Source organism: Camelus dromedarius, chromosome 1 (genome assembly GCF_036321535.1).
Source record: "Camelus dromedarius isolate mCamDro1 chromosome 1, mCamDro1.pat, whole genome shotgun sequence".
NCBI classification, from domain to species: domain Eukaryota; kingdom Metazoa; phylum Chordata; class Mammalia; order Artiodactyla; family Camelidae; genus Camelus; species Camelus dromedarius.
This window is the reverse complement of record NC_087436.1, coordinates 111,209,429-111,230,675: the sequence shown is the minus strand read 5'-3', so window position 1 is coordinate 111,230,675 and position 21,247 is coordinate 111,209,429. Positions and strand designations below refer to the sequence as shown.

Genomic DNA, 21,247 nt, shown 5'->3' with positions numbered 1-21,247 from the left:
TACTAAGGTAATCTTTTATCCTTTGCTTTGGAATTTTCTTTCCTAATCAGTCAAGTTGCATGGGCAACTCTATTGTTACTGTTATTACTAAGATACTTCTACTATTCATCTAAAAACAAGATCACACTCTTGACTATTTCACTTAACTCCTTTGCCTTATTCCTCCTGATCTTTCAGACTAGCTTGCATGTGCCTAAAATATGCTCTCATGGCTCTGCATTTCGGTGCAGCACCTATGTCATAATTCATTTTTAAAACTAAAGTTTTATGTCAAATATCCCTTTTTGAGCTGAAGAATGCAAGAAATGAACACACAGCTTAAACTGGCACTAAGCTTTTATTGTAATCCTAACATATATTACCTAGTATGAGGGTTTCATTACAGGTAGCCTAGTAATAGGTTTTCCATCTCATCTCCATAGGAGGAAAATAAAACCCAAAACCCCCAAACAGCAACATTAGCACTGAGATTACAGTATATCAACATCACACCGTGGAACATGACATTTTCGAATAAAATGTTTTGTGGCAAAATTTTAGCCAGATTATATTAAATATTAATATGATCACCATGAGCCCCACGGGTTGTTCTGGAAACAGCTTGTGGGCAATATGAGTGTAGGAACTTTACCACTGGTAGTCATATTTTTCAACATCATTCCTTAAAATCCTGTTAGTGGGAACAGAGGTGTGAAACATAGGGATAAAAAAGAGTATATGGGCTAAGAGCAGTTAATGGCCAAGCAGTCTTTACCCGAAACATTGAACAGCCAATTTGCAAAGTACATTTCACTTTACCTTAAACAGGAAGAAAATGAAGTTGGCAGCTCAATACTATTGCCTTTCTGACTTTTTCTAGAGTTCAAAGGTAACTAAACAATAGAACTCTCTAACACTGGAAAAAGGAATGGAACTGAAGCTTTTAAATTCTCTTTATTACACAGCAGTAGAGTGCTCTCTACTTAATGGAAACTAAAATTTTTTTTAACTGAATTAAGTATTGGTAATAGGGATGGCCCATGTTTGAATATTTCAACCTAGCCACGCTGTTTCTCAATTTCCCTTTCTGGAATTGACCACTGCTCTTTAGATTATCTGTGGTGTCTCTGCAGTACAAATCCAAGTTATCATCTAGAATATTGATTTGGATTTAGAACTTCTCAAATTTTGGTAAATATAAAAATTATCATGACCTTGATAAAAACGAGTATTTCTGACTCCCCACATAAGAAGTTTTGACTTAGTAGTAGATCTGAGTAAGGCAATTTAAACGATCACTTCAGTGATGCTGTTGTGGGTGGTACCAGACCTTATTTTCAGAATTCTATATTCTCCCAAACAATCCCTGTCAGTTCCCTGTATGCCATCTTGCTTTATAAATGTCCCCCTCATCCTCTCTCCTATTCAAATCCTATTAGCCTTCAAGTCTCAGCTCAAATTGCACTTCAGAGGGAGCCCTGACCTGACAGCTCCTGTCAGAGATGCTCTCTGAGCTCCCATGGAGACAGCAGACATCTCCAAACTTTGATTCAGCAACCAACTAAGATCCTCTAGGACCATGTAGTCATCTGCATCCAGCCAGCAAAAGAGGAAAAAGAGTACAGAGAAGGTATATCCACTTCTAAAATACCTTGGGGCCTGGAATTGACACACCAACTCTGTTGCCATTCTATTGGCAAGAGGTGATTATAGGCAAGAACTGATTAAGGTATAAGGGGGTCTGGGAAATATAATTCCTGGCTGGGTGGCAATTTCTCCTAAGAACTCTGCAGTATGAAAAGGGGAGCACACAATATGATAGATATAGAATTATCTACTGCAAATAATTCACATTTATTGTAAATATCTGAATATTCACTTTCTCATACAGGTAGACGTTTGACATGTAAACTGGAGTAAAAAATCATAGTTAACTGTAAGCTCCATGAAGGCAGAAATTTGTCCATTTTGTTGACTGCTTAAGTCCTAGTGCTTAGAATAGTACTTGGCACCCTGTAAGTGCTCAGTAAATAGTTGCTGAATGACCAACTGAATGAATGTACTTTATGCACTGAAAGTCTATTAATCAGCCAAAATATGGATGTGTATGTATTAAAAAAGTAAAGTATTGCAAATAATTGATTTGAAAACTATTCATTTCATGTACAAAAACAGATATTGAGAATTTTCTGGCAGTTGAATAATAGGGAAATACATAAATATAAATACTAGACTAGATGATGTCTAGAAGAATACCTTAAATGTGTAAAACATATAAAAACGTTTAAATAGCATTATATTGCAGAATAATAGATTGAATTATTTATAATTCCAATAGTTGTAGAATTGGTACACTAACATTCAAAATTTTAAGCAAAGAACTGTTATTTGATTTTTAGTTATTTTATACCATTTAGATAATTAATTTTCAAGAAAAAGTCCAGTTTGGGAATTCTTCAGTCTCTTGAGGATAATGGAAAAACAGAATGTCAACTCGCCTATGTCGAATTTTATGTAAAGGACAAACTCCATAGATTATAAACCATATCTATGATAAATGACCTTTAACCTGAATAAAATAAATATAAAGCATATGAAGAAAAGGAAGATGTACTAGAGAAAAATGAGATACCTAAAATATTGTTCTCACTAATTAAATTTCAAAATATCAGTTGTAGTAAGAATATTTTAATAAAGACAACTCCTCTTCTATTTCATATCATTCACAAAATTAATTGAGATGGAGCAGACTTCAAAGTGAAAGCTAAAACAATAAGGCTTCTTTAAAAAACAACATAGAAGAATGTCTTCATAACATTCAGGTTGGCAAAGAGTTGTTAAAGCACTAGCCATAATGGAGAAAAAAAAACTGATAAACTGGATTTCATAAAAATGTAAACTTCTACTCATAATATACCATTAAGAAAGTAAAAGGACAAGGCATAGACTGGCATAAGATATTTATGACACACGCATATACCTGATGAACAACCCTGCATACAAAGTATATAAAGAACAAAGTATACAGAAAACAAATCAATAAGAAAAAGATAGATTAATTTATAAGTGGGCAAAGGACTTGAATAACTAGCTTTAAAAGAGGTATCTGAATGGCCAATAAGCACATGAAAAGATTTCCACTGCAAATCATGGAAATATAAATTAAAGCCACAATGAGATACTACTGTACCATATCAGCATAGGTAAAATTAGGGACTGACAACAGGAAGTGTTAGTAAAGATGTGGAACCACTGGAAATTTCATACATTGGTAGTGGGAACGTAAAGTGATACAATCACTTTGGAATGTGCTTGGTAGCTTTACTAAAAGTAAATATACACCTACCCTATGACACAGCAGTTTGACTCCTAGGTGTGTACCCAAGAGGAATGGGTGCACACACTCACAAAAACACAGAAGAATATTTAGTGCAGCTTTATTTGTAACAGCCACAAATCACAAAGAACTAAAATGTTATCTAACAGGTAAATGGATAAATGAGAAATATGGCATATTTTTACAATGGAATAATCTACAGCAGTTACAAAAAACCGAACCATGGATACATACAAACACCTGGATGAATCACAGGTATTATGTTGATGAAAGAAGCCAAGCACAAAACAATACAAGCAAGACTGATCTTCAGAAGGGAAGAGTGGTTATTTTGGGGGGAGGTATAAACAGGGGAAGGGCACTAGGGAATCCGGAATTTTTTTGTACTTTAATTTGAGTCTATACAATTAAATATGTGAGTGTACGTTATGTGAAAAATCAAGTACACTTGTGATTGTTGCATTTTATGTATTGTACTGTAGGTATATTTTCCATGCTCAAAAAAAAAAGCAGATGGACAAGTTGGCCTGGGATGGTTTACTCAGTAGATCTGATGATAGAGAAAAGACACATCACCGCACAGAATCATATACAATTAGATCAAAATTTATTCTTAGGTTATATAATATTTATAGAAACAGAGTACAGGAAGAAACCTCAATCATAACACATAGGGAAAAAAATCTAAAGTGTTATATGGGAATATATTATGGCCCTGGCCACTGGTCACTGGTCACTGGATACAACTATATCTTGATAGCAAAAACAGTTTGGAAGATGAAAAACAATATGAAATTTCAAAGTATTATTTCTAAAGAAATAAATAATTCCTTATGCTTTTGAGTCTACAGAGGCTAAAATTTAAATGAAAAGCTTATTGAAATTACTGCTATAGATTATGCAACATTTCTTTTAAATAAAAAATTTTGAGATTTGCCTAAGCAAAGGACAAAGTTCCATTTACAAAACAAGTTACTTAAAACTATTTTTTCTGAAAAAATTTTCTCCAGTGCACATCTTATTGAAGGTGAGCATCTATTGAAACTGGAGTATGATGCCTGAAGGAGTACTCTAATTGCTGACAATCCTACAATTTTCCTACAGTTTTAATGTCAAACTTCTAAAATATGACTACCAAAATTGTAATAAAATGATTACATTTTAAGAAATAAAATCTCAGATTTTTTTTTTTGTGTGTGTGTGACACAGTGACACTCATCCAAAAAGATGTATTTGGGGTACTTCTAATTGCTTCATTTTATCATTAATCTAGTTACTCTTGTACTTCTTTTCTTTTTTTTTTTTTTTCTCTTATCCCAACCTCTGTTGCACTTCTTTCTACACTTCCTATGTACTTAAACACTTTGTTCCAAGTTTCCTAGAAATACTTCCTGAAACCCCCGCTCTACTTACTTGACACAGTAGTCATCCTGGGACCTTCCTTCATTGCATTCCTTTGTGAGATCTTATATTTTCAGGGTCCCATGCCTTCTTACTTAGATTACTCCTTTGTTTTGGTGAAGTACATCCTCCAGTAGCCTCCTAAGAAAGGGTACATGGTAAGATAAAATTTTGAGACTGTGCCAGTCTAACCTTTATTTTAGCCCCATACTTCACTGGATTGTCTATGATTCTGGACAGAACACTAGATTGGAAATAATTTTTCCTCTTAGATTTGAAGGCCTTGCTTTAATAGTCTTCTAGCATCTTCTAGTGTTGCTACCGAGGAGTCAAAATGCCATTCTGAAAACATCCTTTTACGTAACCCTTGTTTTCCCACCGTGGAAACTTTTAGATCTTCTTTAACTCTGGCATCCTGAAATATCATCATATGCCTTTGTGGGTTTTTGTTTGTTTTTTTAAATTCATTGTCCTGGGCACTCAGTGGATCCTTTTAATTTAGGAGACTCATGTCCTACATTCTGGGGAGATGTTCTTTAATTTTTCCTCTTCACCTCCTTTCTCTGTTCTCTCATTTTAGAGATCTTATTAATCAGATGTTGCATCCCATTCTGATCTTTTACTTATCTTTTTTGTTCTTTGCTATTTTTCATCTCTGCTTTTTTGTTCTATTTTCTACACTTTCTTCAACTTAAATTTCAACACATCTATTTCATATTTAATTCTGGTTCTCCTATTTTTCCAATACTCTTATTCTTTTTTTATAGGATTTTTGTTCTTAATTCATGGATGCAATGTATTTCTTTTTTTCTGAGAATATTATAGCATCCCTGGGAGTTTTATGTTCTCCACCTTATTTTCAGTTTTTTTCCAGGTACTTGTAATTGTTTCAGTCTTCACCTTTTATTGTTGAAGGTATTTTCGAATGTCTAGTGACCCTTGGCTATCAGCTCAAGGGACTGAAAGCCATGTTTGAATGAGCAGGGCTTGTGGATTCTGGGTTTCATTGCAACAAATGACCAAGTGGCAAGCTGTTTTTCAAATTGTTCATCTTTCTAGATGGGCTGGGCAGGGCTGGGGATATGCTTAGCTGCCAGATTCTATAGCAAGATGGTGAAAGGGGACTGAAGACTCATAATGTTCAGAATACTCTGAGTCATCCTGCTTTCAGTATAGCACCTCACTTACTGGCACCACTCTCCCCCAGGTCCCAGTTCTAATCTGTTTGGTTCAATTTCTCCAGCAAATAAGCCTCCATTCTTCTCTAGAAAAAGGAAGGGAAAACTGCCTGGCTACAAAGGGAGAGCAAAAATAAACTTCAAAATAATCCCCTTGTTCTCAGCTTTAGTCCTTAACCCCACCTTCCAGGATATCTTGTGCCTACAAATCCTTGAGTCTTTGGTGGGGGGTGGTTCTGGAAGGAAAAGACAGGTGTTCCAAATTTGTGGATCTTTTCTGTGATGAAGAATGGCTGTGAGAACTGTGCCACTTGTCAAGTATTAAAAAAATAAAAATTAAAAGAAGTAATGCACTTAATCCTTTCCTTCATGGTAAAAGAGAATGAGAAAGTAATTGCTTAAAATACACACAGACAAAAAACAATAAACAACCCTCAAATTACCTATCACTGGGACATCATTTTCAAAATCTGTACGTCTGGAAATGTTTTAATGGATGGCTATGTGACGATTTTAACCAAAGACAGAGTCTCTTCTATAAAAACTCTCATATCTGCAATTGCACTTCCTCTTTCATCTCTTAGTAACAGTTCTAACCTTGGCTCAACTCTGCGTTACCCTCCTTCTCCCTACATCAAGTACTTGCAGGTAAGAAAACAACACATGACGGAAAGAACCAGACTGTTCCCTGGGAACAACTACATGACTACAGTCCAATCTTAACCAATGTTACTAACACATTTATAGGGTTGCCAGATAAAATATGAGATGTCAGATAAGTTTGAATTTCAGGTAATTTTTTTTTTAGTGTAAGTATGGCCCATATTTCATTGTTTATTTGAAACTCGAATTTATTTGGGCATCCTGTATTTTTATTTGCTAAATCTGGCAATCCAACACATTTAAAAAAATAATGTACCATAAGTAGAAAGTGACCAACATAAAAAAGCTGGGTTTAAAGGAAACTGGCATCTGGACCAAAGCTAGTCAAGCCACCAGGAAAATCTGTATTACTATCAGGCAGGTAGCCAGGGGCAACCCCATGTATACTCACTTGGCTGTGCCTAACACTAATGCTTCCTACTAATACAGGAACTCTGTACATAGAGTAGTTGGCCCTTTAATTGTGTCACCAGAGTTCTGCCACTCTATCAAGCCATTTTGGTTGCTCAGGGTATAATCATGAAGCCAACTAGGGTCTTTGTTGATGGAAGATGGTCACACCCTTGGACTATTCCAATTATCTGCATATCTCCCAAATGAAGTTGTCCCTACCAGACCATTGCCTAGTTAATATGTATTGGATATACTGAAGTGTTAGGTCTCATAGGCTGACACCATGGATGGAAGGGTAGCATTAAGCATGGGTTTAGCAGTTAACCCAAACATAATAGTTTTCCCCAAATAAAATATTACCAGCCCCTTAATTTATAAGCTGCAATATTCATTATAAGACTGCTTCATCTGGCTTCTGTTGGCATCAATTTCTGTGTATACTAGGAGCAGATTTTTTAAAATTTGAAATATACTTGATTTACAATGCTGTTTTAGTTTCAGGTGTACAGCAAAGTGATTCAGTTATACACACACACACATATACACACATTCTTTTTTAGATTCTTTTCCATTATGGGTTATTACAAGATACTGCGTATAGTTCCCTGTACTATACAGTAGGTCTTCATTGGTTATATATTTTATATATGGTAGTACATGTTAATCCCAAATTCCTAAATTTTAATCTTGTTAGGCTGACCAGGATCTGGTCTCCTAGATGAATACTGGTTATATCCTACTCCAGGGAATAGAGCATAACTTTCTAAATGATTTCAGGAATTTTCATGTCACGTATCAGGGTCATCTGTTTCTTCCCAAGTTAACTGCCCAAATTCCAGTCAACTTATTGTTTTATGTTCCAGTCCTATACTGTGGCTAACATTTTAAGCTGACTCCACAAAGTAGAACAACTCCAGCATTGACTGCCTGCTACATTGTTATCTTAAATCATTTTTAAATCAAGTCTTCTTTTTCCATACCATACTGAGAAGAGCCATAGTTCTCATAGCTAAGAGAAGCTGGCAGCCAGCAAGTGTCAGAAACCCTTACCCTTTTCTTACTCTCATTTCCAAAAATTTTACAGTACATAATCCTACTGCTGCCACCAATAGGAGCTGAGAAGACAGTATACAATGATCAGACTCAAACGTGTAGCCATAAACTAAACTCTGATCAACATTGGCAAAGATACATCATAGATTTTCCTTTTAATAAAAGCAAGTAGACACAGAAGGAATACCTGGTGGTTGGTGTCAGTTAGTGTAGCTCCTTCAATTTCCCTGAATCCAATGGACACTGCTAATTGGTAGACTTACATGCCAGGAACTTGTACAAAATTGTCTCATGAATTCTGAGAAGCCATCCAGATTTTTCAGACTTTTATATATACCCCAGTCATATGAACAAAACACTCTGGCCCTGATCTTTGTGTACCATTTAGTATATACAACTTAAATCTGTGCATAAAATACTAATTTTATGCATTCCCTTAGCTGATTACCTCTTGTGGGGTTTAATTGTTGGAATGTGCTCTCCATGTGAATTTCCACTACACTTGGATCGCTGCCTCATTTTCAAACATGTAAGGGCCAGTATAAAGAGTAAGCTTATTTACTGTGACCCTAGCTCAGAAATGGCATCAATGGCCAAAAGCATTGGGGGTAATTCATGTTGATTCAATGAATTTTAAAACTAATTTCTTACATAGGGTATCTTATTTAATTTTGCACTCCCACTGTCTGGATTATAGTAGGCACTCCATAATGCTATTAGACGGATGACTGAATTTCTATTTAAAATTAATGGGCTGCTCCAAAAGACACTGAGTTCTCTAACAATGGAGCCAAAAGTAGAAAATCATTTATTAGAGATGTAAGAGAATTTATATTATCAGTAAGAAAACAATCCAAATGACTTCTAAACTCCTAGCTGCTTTAACAATCTACTGTAATAACAAACACTGTTTCCAAAAGAGAAAAATTTTTAGATGGATACTTGTGATAGGAGCCCCAGCAAGATAATTCCCTAAAGGTGACCTAACATCGACCCTCCTCCTGCCATGTCCAGATTTTTTTCCTTCTCTTAGAAAGCTGATGGGCTTAAAAAAACATGATTATGGTCTTCTGGGCTCAAGGTATCTGGACTGCTTCAACAAAAAGAGGCATCTGGACTGCTTCAACAAAAAGAGGCTGCCTATTTGCACTGAGAGAATAATACCTTTAAGTATAACACTGATGTCCACTTGTTTCCTTACTCCTTTGATAAGTATTTCAATAAATAGAGAATAAACTCATCCTTCTTTATCCTACCTATGGTGACTGCATTTAAACAAAAGCTCACATAGGCCGGGTGTGAAAGTGGTAAATTCACCCCTAGCCACACACCCATGGCACACAAAAAGCAGCAAAGGGTTAAGGCTTATTCAGGTACCTATCATTTTGTGTAACCTGGAATTACTTAACATACACAAACATGGGTTCAAATCTGGATCTTCACTGAACATCTGACACTTTCTTTTTCAAGTATGTTTCTTTTCTAGAGCTGCCAAGTCACCTCCTATCAGAAGCACTGTTTATCTATGGGCTCTATGCAGCACTTAGTGAATGCTGAATATGCCTTAAGCAAAGCAGAATCTATTTCATTTGTTAAGAACAAATGACCATACTCTGTTTAGCACGTACAAAGCTGTTGGTTTATTCAGCTGGGAAGGTGGGGAAAGTCTTCCTCTTGGAGTGAACAGAAAAAATGTGTTCATGAGCAAGGCACTTTGACACACACACACACACACACACAGAAAAAGGAACATATTATGGCTACATAAACATCAACATATTTTAATTTTCAGATCTCCCTAACTCTTCCCACCTCCCCCTTAAAAAAAAGAAACAGAGTCTTGTAACATTTTAGAAACCAATGCCATAGAACATATACATAGGAACAGCTTCTGATACATTCAGTTACACTAACATTATATGGTTTCAGTTCAGTTATTTTCCATTAACAAATATTTTTTCTACCTACTACAATTCCCTCCTTTTTCCTTAAGACAACTAAGGCTCAGCAGAAATTAATCATTAGGTTATAAACATTCTCTCTCCTTGAAGTTGCTATACATGTATAGAATTTGTGATTCCATTAATGCTTCAATTTTTTGATGCCACATTGTATACAGCACTTAATTATGGAGAACAGGAGAAAGCAAAACTAAAATAAGGAAGGGGATATATGATATATCTTTAACAATCTATTTTATGATTCCCTTTAGACGTCCAGTCAACTAGGATCACACACAGGTTTCACTCTTTATAGCAGGTGAGTGAAAAGACTGGTCTCATGCATTTTATGTATGTTGATTTCTATGTTTTGATTCATCTAAATAAACACAGCAAGACTCATTTACAAGGTTACATACACTTTCTATTCAGCCAGAAAAAAAAAAAGCTAGATATAGAAAAACAATGATGCTAAAAAACTCTTTAACTTCAGATTGTATTAGGCTGAGATTTCTGCAGTAAGGTTCTTTAAAGTTAGAAGGGTTCCTGAAGTTTGCAACGGATACGGAAAGTGCATAAAGTACTGCTCCAGGAAACATCATACAGATTAAATGCTTTAATCCACTAACAGTTAATACTGAAAGCATAACTGCTCTTAATCCTTTCCCACTGGTCTCTTGGTATGTGTTTTATTTGCTCTTGACTAAAGTCTGGGTGCCAAGAAGCAGGAAATATATGCCCTACAAAGCAGGTGTCTGTTTAATCCGCAGGTATGATCTTATAAACCAGTTTAGCTAGAGCCTATGACATAAAATGTTCATGCTGTAATTGCAGGCACCGTAACAGGCCTGGGGCAGTGCAGGCTACTACCACAGCACCGCACTCCCTCACAAAGTTGGAATCCCTAGGGGGCGCCATATGTAGGCCTCTCAGTATAAAAGCTGGGAGACAAATCCATATTCCCACCATTGTCTTTTGTCTAGTTATTCAATTTAATTCAACTATCTCCCCAGAAATGAGTATCAGAGAAAAGTACTCTCAGAAGGGTGTCATTGGGAGTACCTAATTTCCCACTTCCACAATGGCTACTCTGAAGGTTGGGTAACAAAAAGTGTAGTGGCCTACTTTTCCTTCCCATTAATAATTAGATGTCTAGTTAGTCCATTAGGCAGAGTAAATTGGGTTGAGAATTGTGTGGAGAATAGTCAACTTGTCTTTTGTAATAATGTCCCTCTTGACTATTTCTCTATGGAAGTCCTCATCTTATCCACAGGGTCTTTCAAAGGAAAGGGAATGCTCACAACGCACATTTTTTGTAGCTGAGTCATGAGTCTCAGGTATATATTCAGTACTGGATCGTACTTCAGCTTGTCAGGACGGGGCACAGTTTGGTTGAGAAGACATTAGTTTCTCAACTGCAGGCTGTGTAACTGTATTCCTCTCTCAGGCAGCAACATGACAGACATGAGAAGGAATGGTGGGTCCTTATAGTGATGCAGTCAGGAGTTTGTTAACTGCCTTTTGGAAGTCAGTGTAGGAGTAAGTAGTGTTGATGGGTTCAGTGCGGGTTGTTTCCTTAACTGTTTTAGTTAACCAGCCACAGCAGCAACCAGAAACACATGAATTGGGAATTTGTTTTAGGTATTCAGGAATGGGAGTGGCTCTACTCAGTGTTCGGCTTAACTGTTTGGTGGCAAACTGCAGGGCTCCATTTAGAGTGGCATGATCTCTAGAAAGCCGGCTGGGACTTGTAAGGGGCTTTTGAAAAGGCGGGACTCCACAAGAAGCCAGAGGAGGCCATTCAGGAATTGGTTCCAGTTTGGGTACGCAATGGGAGCAATGGGAGAGTCTTAGACCTATCTCTCGAAGTATGTGCACTGGTGTGCTGGCATCCAAGAGTTTAGCATGATATAACCAGGAATTAGGATTTAAAGGTTTCCAAGTTGTAGAATATTTTAAAAGGCACTTAACCTGCCAGGCAAGACTCTCAAGAGGTGTTAGGTTGGGCACCACAGGGTCCTCTTCTTCAGAGGAATCCCACTCTTCCCCAGAGCTCTCATTTAGGTAGTTAGCATTTTCTTCTTCCTCACTCTCTGATTCTGATAAGGGGTCAGGAGAGGGATTTCTAGGACCCATCAGAATAGAAAAACAGTAAGAAAAAAAGGTACCAGAAAAAGGTAACAATCTAAGCCAGCACAACACTAACACTGGAAAATAGAAACAAAAGAGGAGACATCCTTTCAATAAGATTCATTTGTCTGTTTCTCAGTCCATCACACACACACAGTATGCCTCTGGCTCACACCACTGTGCAGTTCTTCAAGATTATGTTGTTAATTCTTCACTTACAAAGAAGATATCTCAGTTCTCAGGACCAGTTCAGCGTGTAAAAGTTAGTCACTTACCAGTGGCACAGGTCAGAGTCTCTCCCTTCAAATCCTGGCTACCTAAGAGAAGGGGTCTTCTTCTAGGCAAGTTGATTTTCTTAGTGTGGTCTCAGTTGGTTGTGATATTATGAAGAGACACTTTGTGTGCTCTGTTTTGTTGGCAGGGATATTATATCTAGTTGGTAATAGAAAGAAACTCAGTGGTCGCCTTCTTTGTCCGCTGGTGCAGCAACTTTTGTGCAGGGGGACGGTGGGATGAGTTGCCAAGGATCTGTCTGGTATGCACGGATCCGATGTTTTCCATAGGTGGTGCAAATGCCTTAGGAAACTGGTGACTTAGTTGTTGGACTATCTGGAAAGGTAGCCTTAACCTGTGAATGAGAAGACTAGAGACATGATATTAAAGCCTGAATGCACTGGGTAACATTATTATCCATCTAACTTAATAAAGTATCCAAGGACAGAGATACTAAACAAGAAGCCTTGTTGGCTTTCCCATCTCTAGCACATAGGCTCAGGCAGATTTTTCTACTGGGAATGGCTCCTACCAACACAACATTGGAAAAAGAGAGCGTGGGGCCACTTTAATCCTTTGCTGGTACATATCTGGGCCAGTTTGTTTTGGATTATGCAGTTCTAGCTTGGAAAATTACTTCTGCAAAAGCAGATCCCTTATGCCCAAACTCCAAATAGGGAGCTATACAAGGTATATTTTTTACCCTTAGATGTGCCTGCTGGGATTAGTTTTAGGGGACCTGTCCACGTTGTAAAGCTGCTAGATGTTAGGACTCTTGCTGGGAGCCCAGAGGCTATGGTCCTGTGACCATACTCTACAGATATGAGAGAAGATGGCAGGTGCAGATCTTAATATAGCAGGAATTACAATGAATGTAAACATGTTAAACTCACAATTAAAAGGCAGGCACTCAAACTGTATTAACAAAACAAGATTCAATAATATGCTAACTAAAGACATTTTACAGCAAAAAGACACAGAAATGTCAAAAATAAAAAGATGAAAAAAGATACAACGCAACTGTGGACCAGAATAAAGCTGGGATAGCAATCTTGATATCCAACAAAAGAGATTTCAAGTCAAAAAATATAAGGGACAAAAATGGATAATAATACTGGTAAAAGGAAAGAATAAAAGTGATGTACTCATCATAAACCTCTATAAACCTGAAAGCAAATCCCCAAAATTTCTCAAGTAACAACTGACAGAACTCAGGGGGGAATATAAGCAGAGATATAAGCATTCTGAAAAAGTTAAAATATTAATATATTTTAGGTATCATTTAATTTTACAGAACTCTACAACAAACAGAATAGATTTTTGAGTACAGACATATACACACACATGCACAAATAGTTCATGCATTAGGTTATAAGGTATTATAAGTTTAAAGGGTCAATTTCATTCAGACTAAAATCTCTTACCATAATGCAATAAAAGTAGGTATCAAAAGTTAGTTAAAAGTAATCCTATGTTAACTGACACAACATTGTAAACTGACTATACTTTAATTAAAAAAAAAGGTTAAAATAAAAAGTTTTTAAAAGGAATCCTATGTTGGGATAGAAATTAAATAACTCATGGGTTAATAAAATGGAAACCATAAAAGATATTAAATATTAAAACTGAATAATAATATAACCTTACAAGGAAAAATTTGTGGGGCATGGCCAAACCAGTATGTAGAAGAAATTTATGTCTTTGAATACATTGATCAGGAAACAAAGAAGCTTAAATATCCACAAGCTAACCATTTAATTCAAAATAATGAAAAAGAGTAACAGTAAAATAAGCAGAAAGGAAATAATAAAGGCAGAAGTTAAGTAGTATATAAAAGAATAGATTGATAAAACTGAAAGACGGTTTTCTGAAAATATGAATAAGAAAAACAAAACTTGTGAGACTTATCAAAAAACAGATTTAAAAATATCCCAAAGAGATTAAAAAATAATAAATATATATGTCTCATATATAATAAATATATATATTAAAAATACATTTAAAATATATAAATAAAATGTGACTAGATTAAATGGCTAAATTCTAGAATATAAAATACAAAAATTTGTACAGGAAGAAATAATTTGAATAAAACAAGAAAGTATTAAGGAAACTGGAAAGGTAACAACCTCCTATGAAAAACAAGTGCAAATGGTTTTATAAGTGAGTTCCACTGAACTTCCAAGGAAATTAATACGTATTTTATATAAACTATTCCAGAAAAAAAAGCATAAAACTACTAGCTCTTTTTATGAAGATAATAAAACATTAATTCCAAATCTAGAGATGAAGCAAATAGCAAAGGTATAGGCTCATTTCACTTGCAAAAATGTTAAATATTACCTAACAAAATCTAATACTGCATTAAAGAAAAAAGAATCTTATTATATCATGTAGAGCTTATCCTAGGAAAGCAAGACTACCTCAACTTCATAAAATGTATAAATATAAGTCACCACAGTAACAAAATAAAGTGAAAAAATCAGATAATTTTATCAACTGTGGATATTTAACCTTTCTTAGTATTTGATCAACACCTATCCATGCCTTAAAATATAAAATACTCTTACCAAACTAGGGAGAGAAAATTACTTTTTCAATTCGGTAAAAATTATCTAGCAAAAACTTTCAGGAAATATTATCCTAAATGAGAACCTTTAGATATAATCCCTTAAAAAAAAGTGTAAGAACTAGAAGAGATAAAACTACTGATTTACAGATGATATGGTCATCTAATATTAAAAAAAACATATAAACTATTAGACCTAATAAAAGAGCTCAACAAAGGTCCTGGATCTGAGATTAACCTATGAATATTCATTAAGTTTTTATATGGCACTTACTTTTGCCAGGTACTATTCTAGGAACTGCACAAATGTTAACTCACTTAAAATTCTCCTAACAATCCTTTAAGAAAGGCACTTTCATTGTTCCCATTTTATACATGAGGTTTAAGCTACCTATCCAGTGATAAGGGTCAGGATTTGACCCCCAGGCACTCTTAACTTCTATACTAGCAATAGCAAGCATAAAATGTATTACATAAATCACATTTACAATAGAGGAAGAAAAAAAAAATCACACCAAACCTGTAAAGGATTTAAGAACTAATTAATAATATGTAAGATGTCTATGAAGAAGACTGTAAAATTCTAATCAAGAACACATGATTTAAAATAGACATTCCATGCTTTTGGATGGAACAAATTAATATTATAAAGATAACGTTTTCCTAAATTAATTTATACAATCCCAGTATGTTAAGAATAAAATTCCACATATAACTAAACCAATTATTTAAACAGAAGAGTAAAGGGGGTTCTTGGCGTACAAGATATTAACTCATATTACAGAAGTTACAGAAATTAAAAGTGTGGAATTAGTGTTTAAGAACAAACAGTCCAATGGAACAAAGCTCAGAAACAGAGCCACAGACAATTTTAGAATGAAGTATACAATAAAGTTAGCACATAAATCAAGGGGGAATGAACGTATTTAGTACATAATATTGATAAAACTGGCTCATATGAAAAAAAATAAAACTGTATAGCTGTATAATGCCACATACAAAGGAGGACTCATGATGGATTAAAGACCCAAATAAGAATGGTAAAACTATATAGTTAATAGACTGTAATTCAGGAGAATATCTTTGTGACCTAGGGCCAAGGAAGGACTTCTTAAATTAAAAAACAAAAACAAAAACATAAAGCACAACACCAAAATATGATGAATTCAATCACAACAAAGTCAACCATTTCTGGATTGAACTGAAGACATTGAGAACAAAGTTAACTATAAGTCAACAACAAAAATGGTAGCAATCTCAATAAAGAAATGGGCAAAGGACAAAAATATCCAATTTTAGGGAAAGAAAATCCATAGGCCATTAACTATATGAGTTAAGAGATATCACATTGCTTTACTATTTTGGTAAAAACTAGAAAGCTGGACAACGCCAACTATTAGTGAGGGGACTAAAGGAACTCTAGGAACCAGCAATGCTGGTGGGATTATAACACTGGGGTAACCTTTCTGAAGAGCAATCTAACAGCACTACTTAGCCAGACTAACTATTTGCACATCTCACGATCCAGCAATCCTACTCTTGGGTGTATGTATATATATGTGTGTGTGTGTGTATATATATATATATATATATATATATATATAAAACAGAGAAATTCTCCATAAGACCAATATGTATCCTGAAGTTTCATCTTTGATGGTAAAGAATTAGAAGCATTCTAAGTTTCAATCACTGGAAGAGTACAGAGGCAACAGGTGGTAAAAGGACATTAGAAGTATACATAGCAACATGGATAAACTAAAGGCATAGGTCTAAACGAAAAAAGCAAAAATAAATACCAACTTCCCACTTACGCCATGCTGCAGAAATGATTTCCAAAATGAAAGTCAGTAAACACCTTTAGTTTCAAATACACACTGATGTCATATGATAGGGCTTCATGTCAGTAATATTTTTCCAAAGAATATTTCTCAGGCTTCTACTCATTCTTTTATCTTATTCAGTTCTCAGCAGTTTCTGGCACTTATTATGGGATTAGCACAATGTTTTGAAAAAATTAAATAAGAGAATGATGAAGGCCTGCTGTAAGTAACTACACAAGTGTTTTACTTTTGTTCTAGGGAGACAAAAATTCTCAAATTATATTTAGGTGATTTGGTAGTATGTTGTATAAAGACAAATGAAACAATTTTTAAAAACAGGATTAACAAAGATAATGCTACTAAAGCAATATAAAGGGAATTGCTTATAACTTCATCTTTAAGAACACAAATGCAAATACTTTCAAAAGTTTATAATATTACCTAGTTCATCCTGAAAGCAAAAAGAAAACTGAAAACGTATCGTAAGATTTTTATTGAGACAAGGTGTTAGCTTTTAATTCTTCTGTCCTCTTATATTTTTACTAATTTCATTTCAACCAGATTCCATTTGCAAGATTAACTGGCTGTATTTCCATTATTGTGCTACTCAAAGCATTCTTTAAAGGCTTACTCTACTTTTTTTTTTAGCAGAAATAAGAAAAAGTCTCTTTGAAGGCATATGTAAATTCTAGAGTGAATCCATCACCATTTCTCTTTAACATTCCATGTACATCATATCCTCATATCAAAACTGAATTAATCACTTATTTATATAGTCCCGTGTATAATTTACCTTGAAAGAATGATTCTTCTGTAATTTCAGAACTAAAGAGCCTTACTATACAAATTCTTTAGTTTTGTCATTTCTTCAACTAAGTTTACCAAGGACAGGAAGAGACTGATTCTCACAGTTGCTACTATGTGTTCTTTTCCCCTATAGCACTGAAAGAAAAGTCAAGACACAGGTAAGCTAAAGGCAGTGGGTTTAATACAGTGTCTTTTTTTAAAAACCAGTTTTATTGAGGTAGGATTGACAAATTGCATATATTTAACATGTACAATGTGTTTTGATTATGTATTCACTGTGATATGATTACCACAATCAAGCCAATTAACATATCCATCACCTCACAGATACTTTCTTTTGCACATGGTGAGAACACTTGAGACCTAACCTCAGCAAATTTCAAATATACATAATTATTAACTATAGTCATTATGATGTACCTTAGGTCTCCAGAAAGTCTGTATGCTTTGACAAACATCTGCCTATTTTCCCCATTCCCCAGCCACTGATATTTCCCATTCTACTCTTTGTTACTATGAGTTCAACATTTTAAGATTCCACATATAGGTAGGATCACACAGCATTTGTCTTTCTGTATCTAGTGTATTTCACTTAGCATAATGTCCTCCAGATTGACTTATGTTGTTGGAAATTGCAGGAGTTCCTTCTTTTTAAAAACTGAATTGTGTGTATATATAAATATCATATCTTCTTTATCCATTAGTTGATTGATGGACACTTAAGATAATTTCTGTATTTTGGCCACTGTGAATAATGCTGCAATAAACATGGGAACACAGATATATCTGAGACAGTATCTTATTTCCTTTGAATATATACCAAAAAGTGGGATTCCTGGACCATATGACAGTTCTATTTTTGTTTTTTTAAGGAACCTCCATACTGTTTCCCACCAACATGTATAAGGGCCCTCTTTTCTCAACATCCTCACCAACACTTGTTATCTTTTGACTTTTTGATAACAGTCATCCTCATAGGTGTGAAGTGATACCTTAATGTGGTTTTGATGTGAATTTCCTTGAGGATTAGTGATGTTGAGCATCTTTTCATATACCTGTTGGCCATCTGTATGCATTCTTTGGAAAAACATTTATTCAGGTCCTTTGCTCATTTTTTAATTGGGTTATTTGGGGTTTTTTTTGCTATTGAATTGTATGGATCCTTATATATACTTTCTATTAACCCCTTATGGGATATACGGTTTACAAATAGTTTCTCCCGTTTCAAAGACTCCCATTTTTGTAATCGAGTATCTTTACATGTTATTAATCCTCCTCACTCCAAAGCTAATAAAAAGTTAGGCTGACCTCTGGTGGCCAGATGCCTCATCTTTCAGTAACTGACAAAATGGTATTAAGTCACCTGTTGTTGTGGTGAGACAGACAAATAAAATATGGTAAAGGAAATAATATTGTTAGAAATTTGAGTTAAACAAAGCAACAAAGGTAGCAGGCACCCAAAGCACAGAGCTGAGCATAAAGGCCACAAAGTAAGAAAATGCCTCCAAATATTAGTTTATTCTAATTTTTAGTTCACCAATTGATTTTACATGAAAAACAAACGGAACATACAATGGTTCCCAAAGTAAGAACAGTTCTATACTATCCAATACTGTAGCCACTAGCCCCATGTATCTATTGAGCACCTGAAATGTGGCTAGTATAAAATAACATCCAATTTCAAAGACTTAGTAGGGAAAAAAATAACGTAAATGATCTCATCAATAATTTATGTTGATTACCTGTTAAAATGATATTTCAAATATACTTGGTTAAGAAATTAATGCCCTTTCTAGGTTTCTTTCATCACAGCTGTCTAGACATTCTATATTTTTAGCTATGGTGAGATTATAAACATTATCAGTATATTCCACGCATTCTTAAACCTCTATGCTTTCCCTCTAGGTGATCAACCTAAAACATCCACCCCGCTTGCCTTTTCAGAAATTAGATATCTTGATAATTTTGAAATTATGGGCAACCCAACTGCTACCATATTTTTTATTTTAACTAGCATTTGAATATCTATAATGTTTCAGGAATTAGGACTATGAAGCAAGAGAGTGGACAAATAAATTATGGTGTATTAATACAACAGAATACTAAAGAAACCTACCTGTATCTCAGTTTCCTCTCCTTAAAAGGAGAAAGACATTACCTTACAGGCTTTGTTTGTAAGGATTAAGCAGGGTAAAGTCCTTAAAACAGCCTCTGGCATATTTGGTGATGAAATAAAATTCGTATTTTATGGCGGGACAAGAAAAATTTAAACATAAAATTCTTCTCTGCCTCTTTGGGTCTCTCTCCTCTTTAGTGTGTGTTGTGTATCTGCATTAACTAGACCTCGTTAGGAAATAACCTTCCTTCTTAATATTGCAAGAGGTCACATGACGCATGACGCACTATGCCCTTTGTATTTGTAGATGTGGATTGTGTACAGTCAACAATGCATCATTTGAAGCATTAACTCTTTGTCTCAAAAATGTATATAACTGTGCTTAGACGGCTAAAAGTCAGCTCAGAGCTTCCTGAAAGACTACCTCCCAGGTTATCAGCCTCAGGTTGGCTTGACTAAAATTCTCCATTTCTTTCTTAGATCAACCATTGATTAATTTTTCCTCAACAAAGGGTCCATAAGGTGTTAAGTTATTGCTATAAAAGTATCAATATGAATAAATCTCAAAAATTATACTTACTGAAAAAAGCAAGTAGTATACATGATTATTTATATAATGTTGGAACATGAAAACAATAATATACTTATTCAGAGATCTATTCTTGTCGTTAACACATAAAAGTTAACAGTAAATTCAGAAAATCCATTACTACTGGGAGGGAAGGTAGTTCAATAGGAAAAAAGGCATACAGATGGCTTTATAATCTATTTATTTAGCTGGCTCAGAGTATTGAGACGTTGGTTTTTGTATGGTATAATTCCATTAAAAAAGTTTAAAGATTTAGTTCCTGCTGGAAGGTACTCCGAATTTATCCCGACCACTACTCTAAACCTTTTAGCATTCTATGTTCTTTGTTGAAAACGCTGTCGTTATGCACTTTTGTAAACTAGGCTTCGAAAGCTGGTACATCTAGAACAAACTGTATCAAAATTAACTCGTGCCTCTCTTCGCGGCGGTTCCCAGACTGCCTCCCTCGTCTGTAGGCCCTGCAGCAACCGCGGACCCAAGGCTTAAAGAGCCAGTGGCCAGCCTCCATGTGGAGACCTGAGAACGCCCCCTCAGCCGACCCGGGAACTTCCCCCTCAGCAGTAGAAGCCGGGCCGCTGCCCAGCACTTCAGCGCGCCCTCTTTCCCTTCTCGATGCATCTCCGAACAAACCCCTCCTCCCCTTCAGCGGGAGCAGGGATTCTTCCCCTCAGCAGATTCCCTGTTCTCACCCATGGAGGATCCTTTCTTCTTCCTCGCCTCACACCCAGCCGCAAGACCTGGCCAGGCCTCGCGGCACCATCTCCGTTCCAACAGTAGGACCGCAGTCGGCCTCGCACCCTTTGCCGACACCACTTCCGGGGGAGCCAACACCCCCCTTCTCCTAGAAATGCCACTTCCCACCCGGAAAGCCGTTTAAAAGACCCTAAGCGCATGCGTCGAAACGGCGATGTTGAAGAGGGTGGCTCCATCTCGTCTCTCTACGCTCTCACGGCAATCTCGCGGTATTTCCTTCTCCCGCGGGAGTTATTTGAACGC

General features: G+C 35.7%; 1 protein-coding gene and 1 long non-coding RNA gene across 2 annotated transcripts; both read right to left on the bottom strand.

Moving 5' to 3' along the window:
• Window positions 1–3,901: 3,901 nt before the first annotated feature.
• Window positions 3,902–12,489, bottom strand: LOC135318443 (uncharacterized). Its single transcript, XR_004131797.2, has 2 exons — window positions 12,350–12,489; window positions 3,902–4,858 (listed from the first exon to the last, which is right to left on the bottom strand). It is a non-coding gene; the product is annotated as an uncharacterized LOC135318443 (long non-coding RNA).
• On the bottom strand, window positions 9,621–12,356 carry DCAF16 (DDB1 and CUL4 associated factor 16). The gene has a single exon (XM_010991028.3). It carries the CDS (start codon window positions 12,078–12,080, stop codon window positions 11,430–11,432), a length of 651 nt encoding a protein of 216 aa, XP_010989330.1. The 5' UTR covers window positions 12,081–12,356; the 3' UTR covers window positions 9,621–11,429.
• Window positions 12,490–21,247: the final 8,758 nt, after the last annotated feature.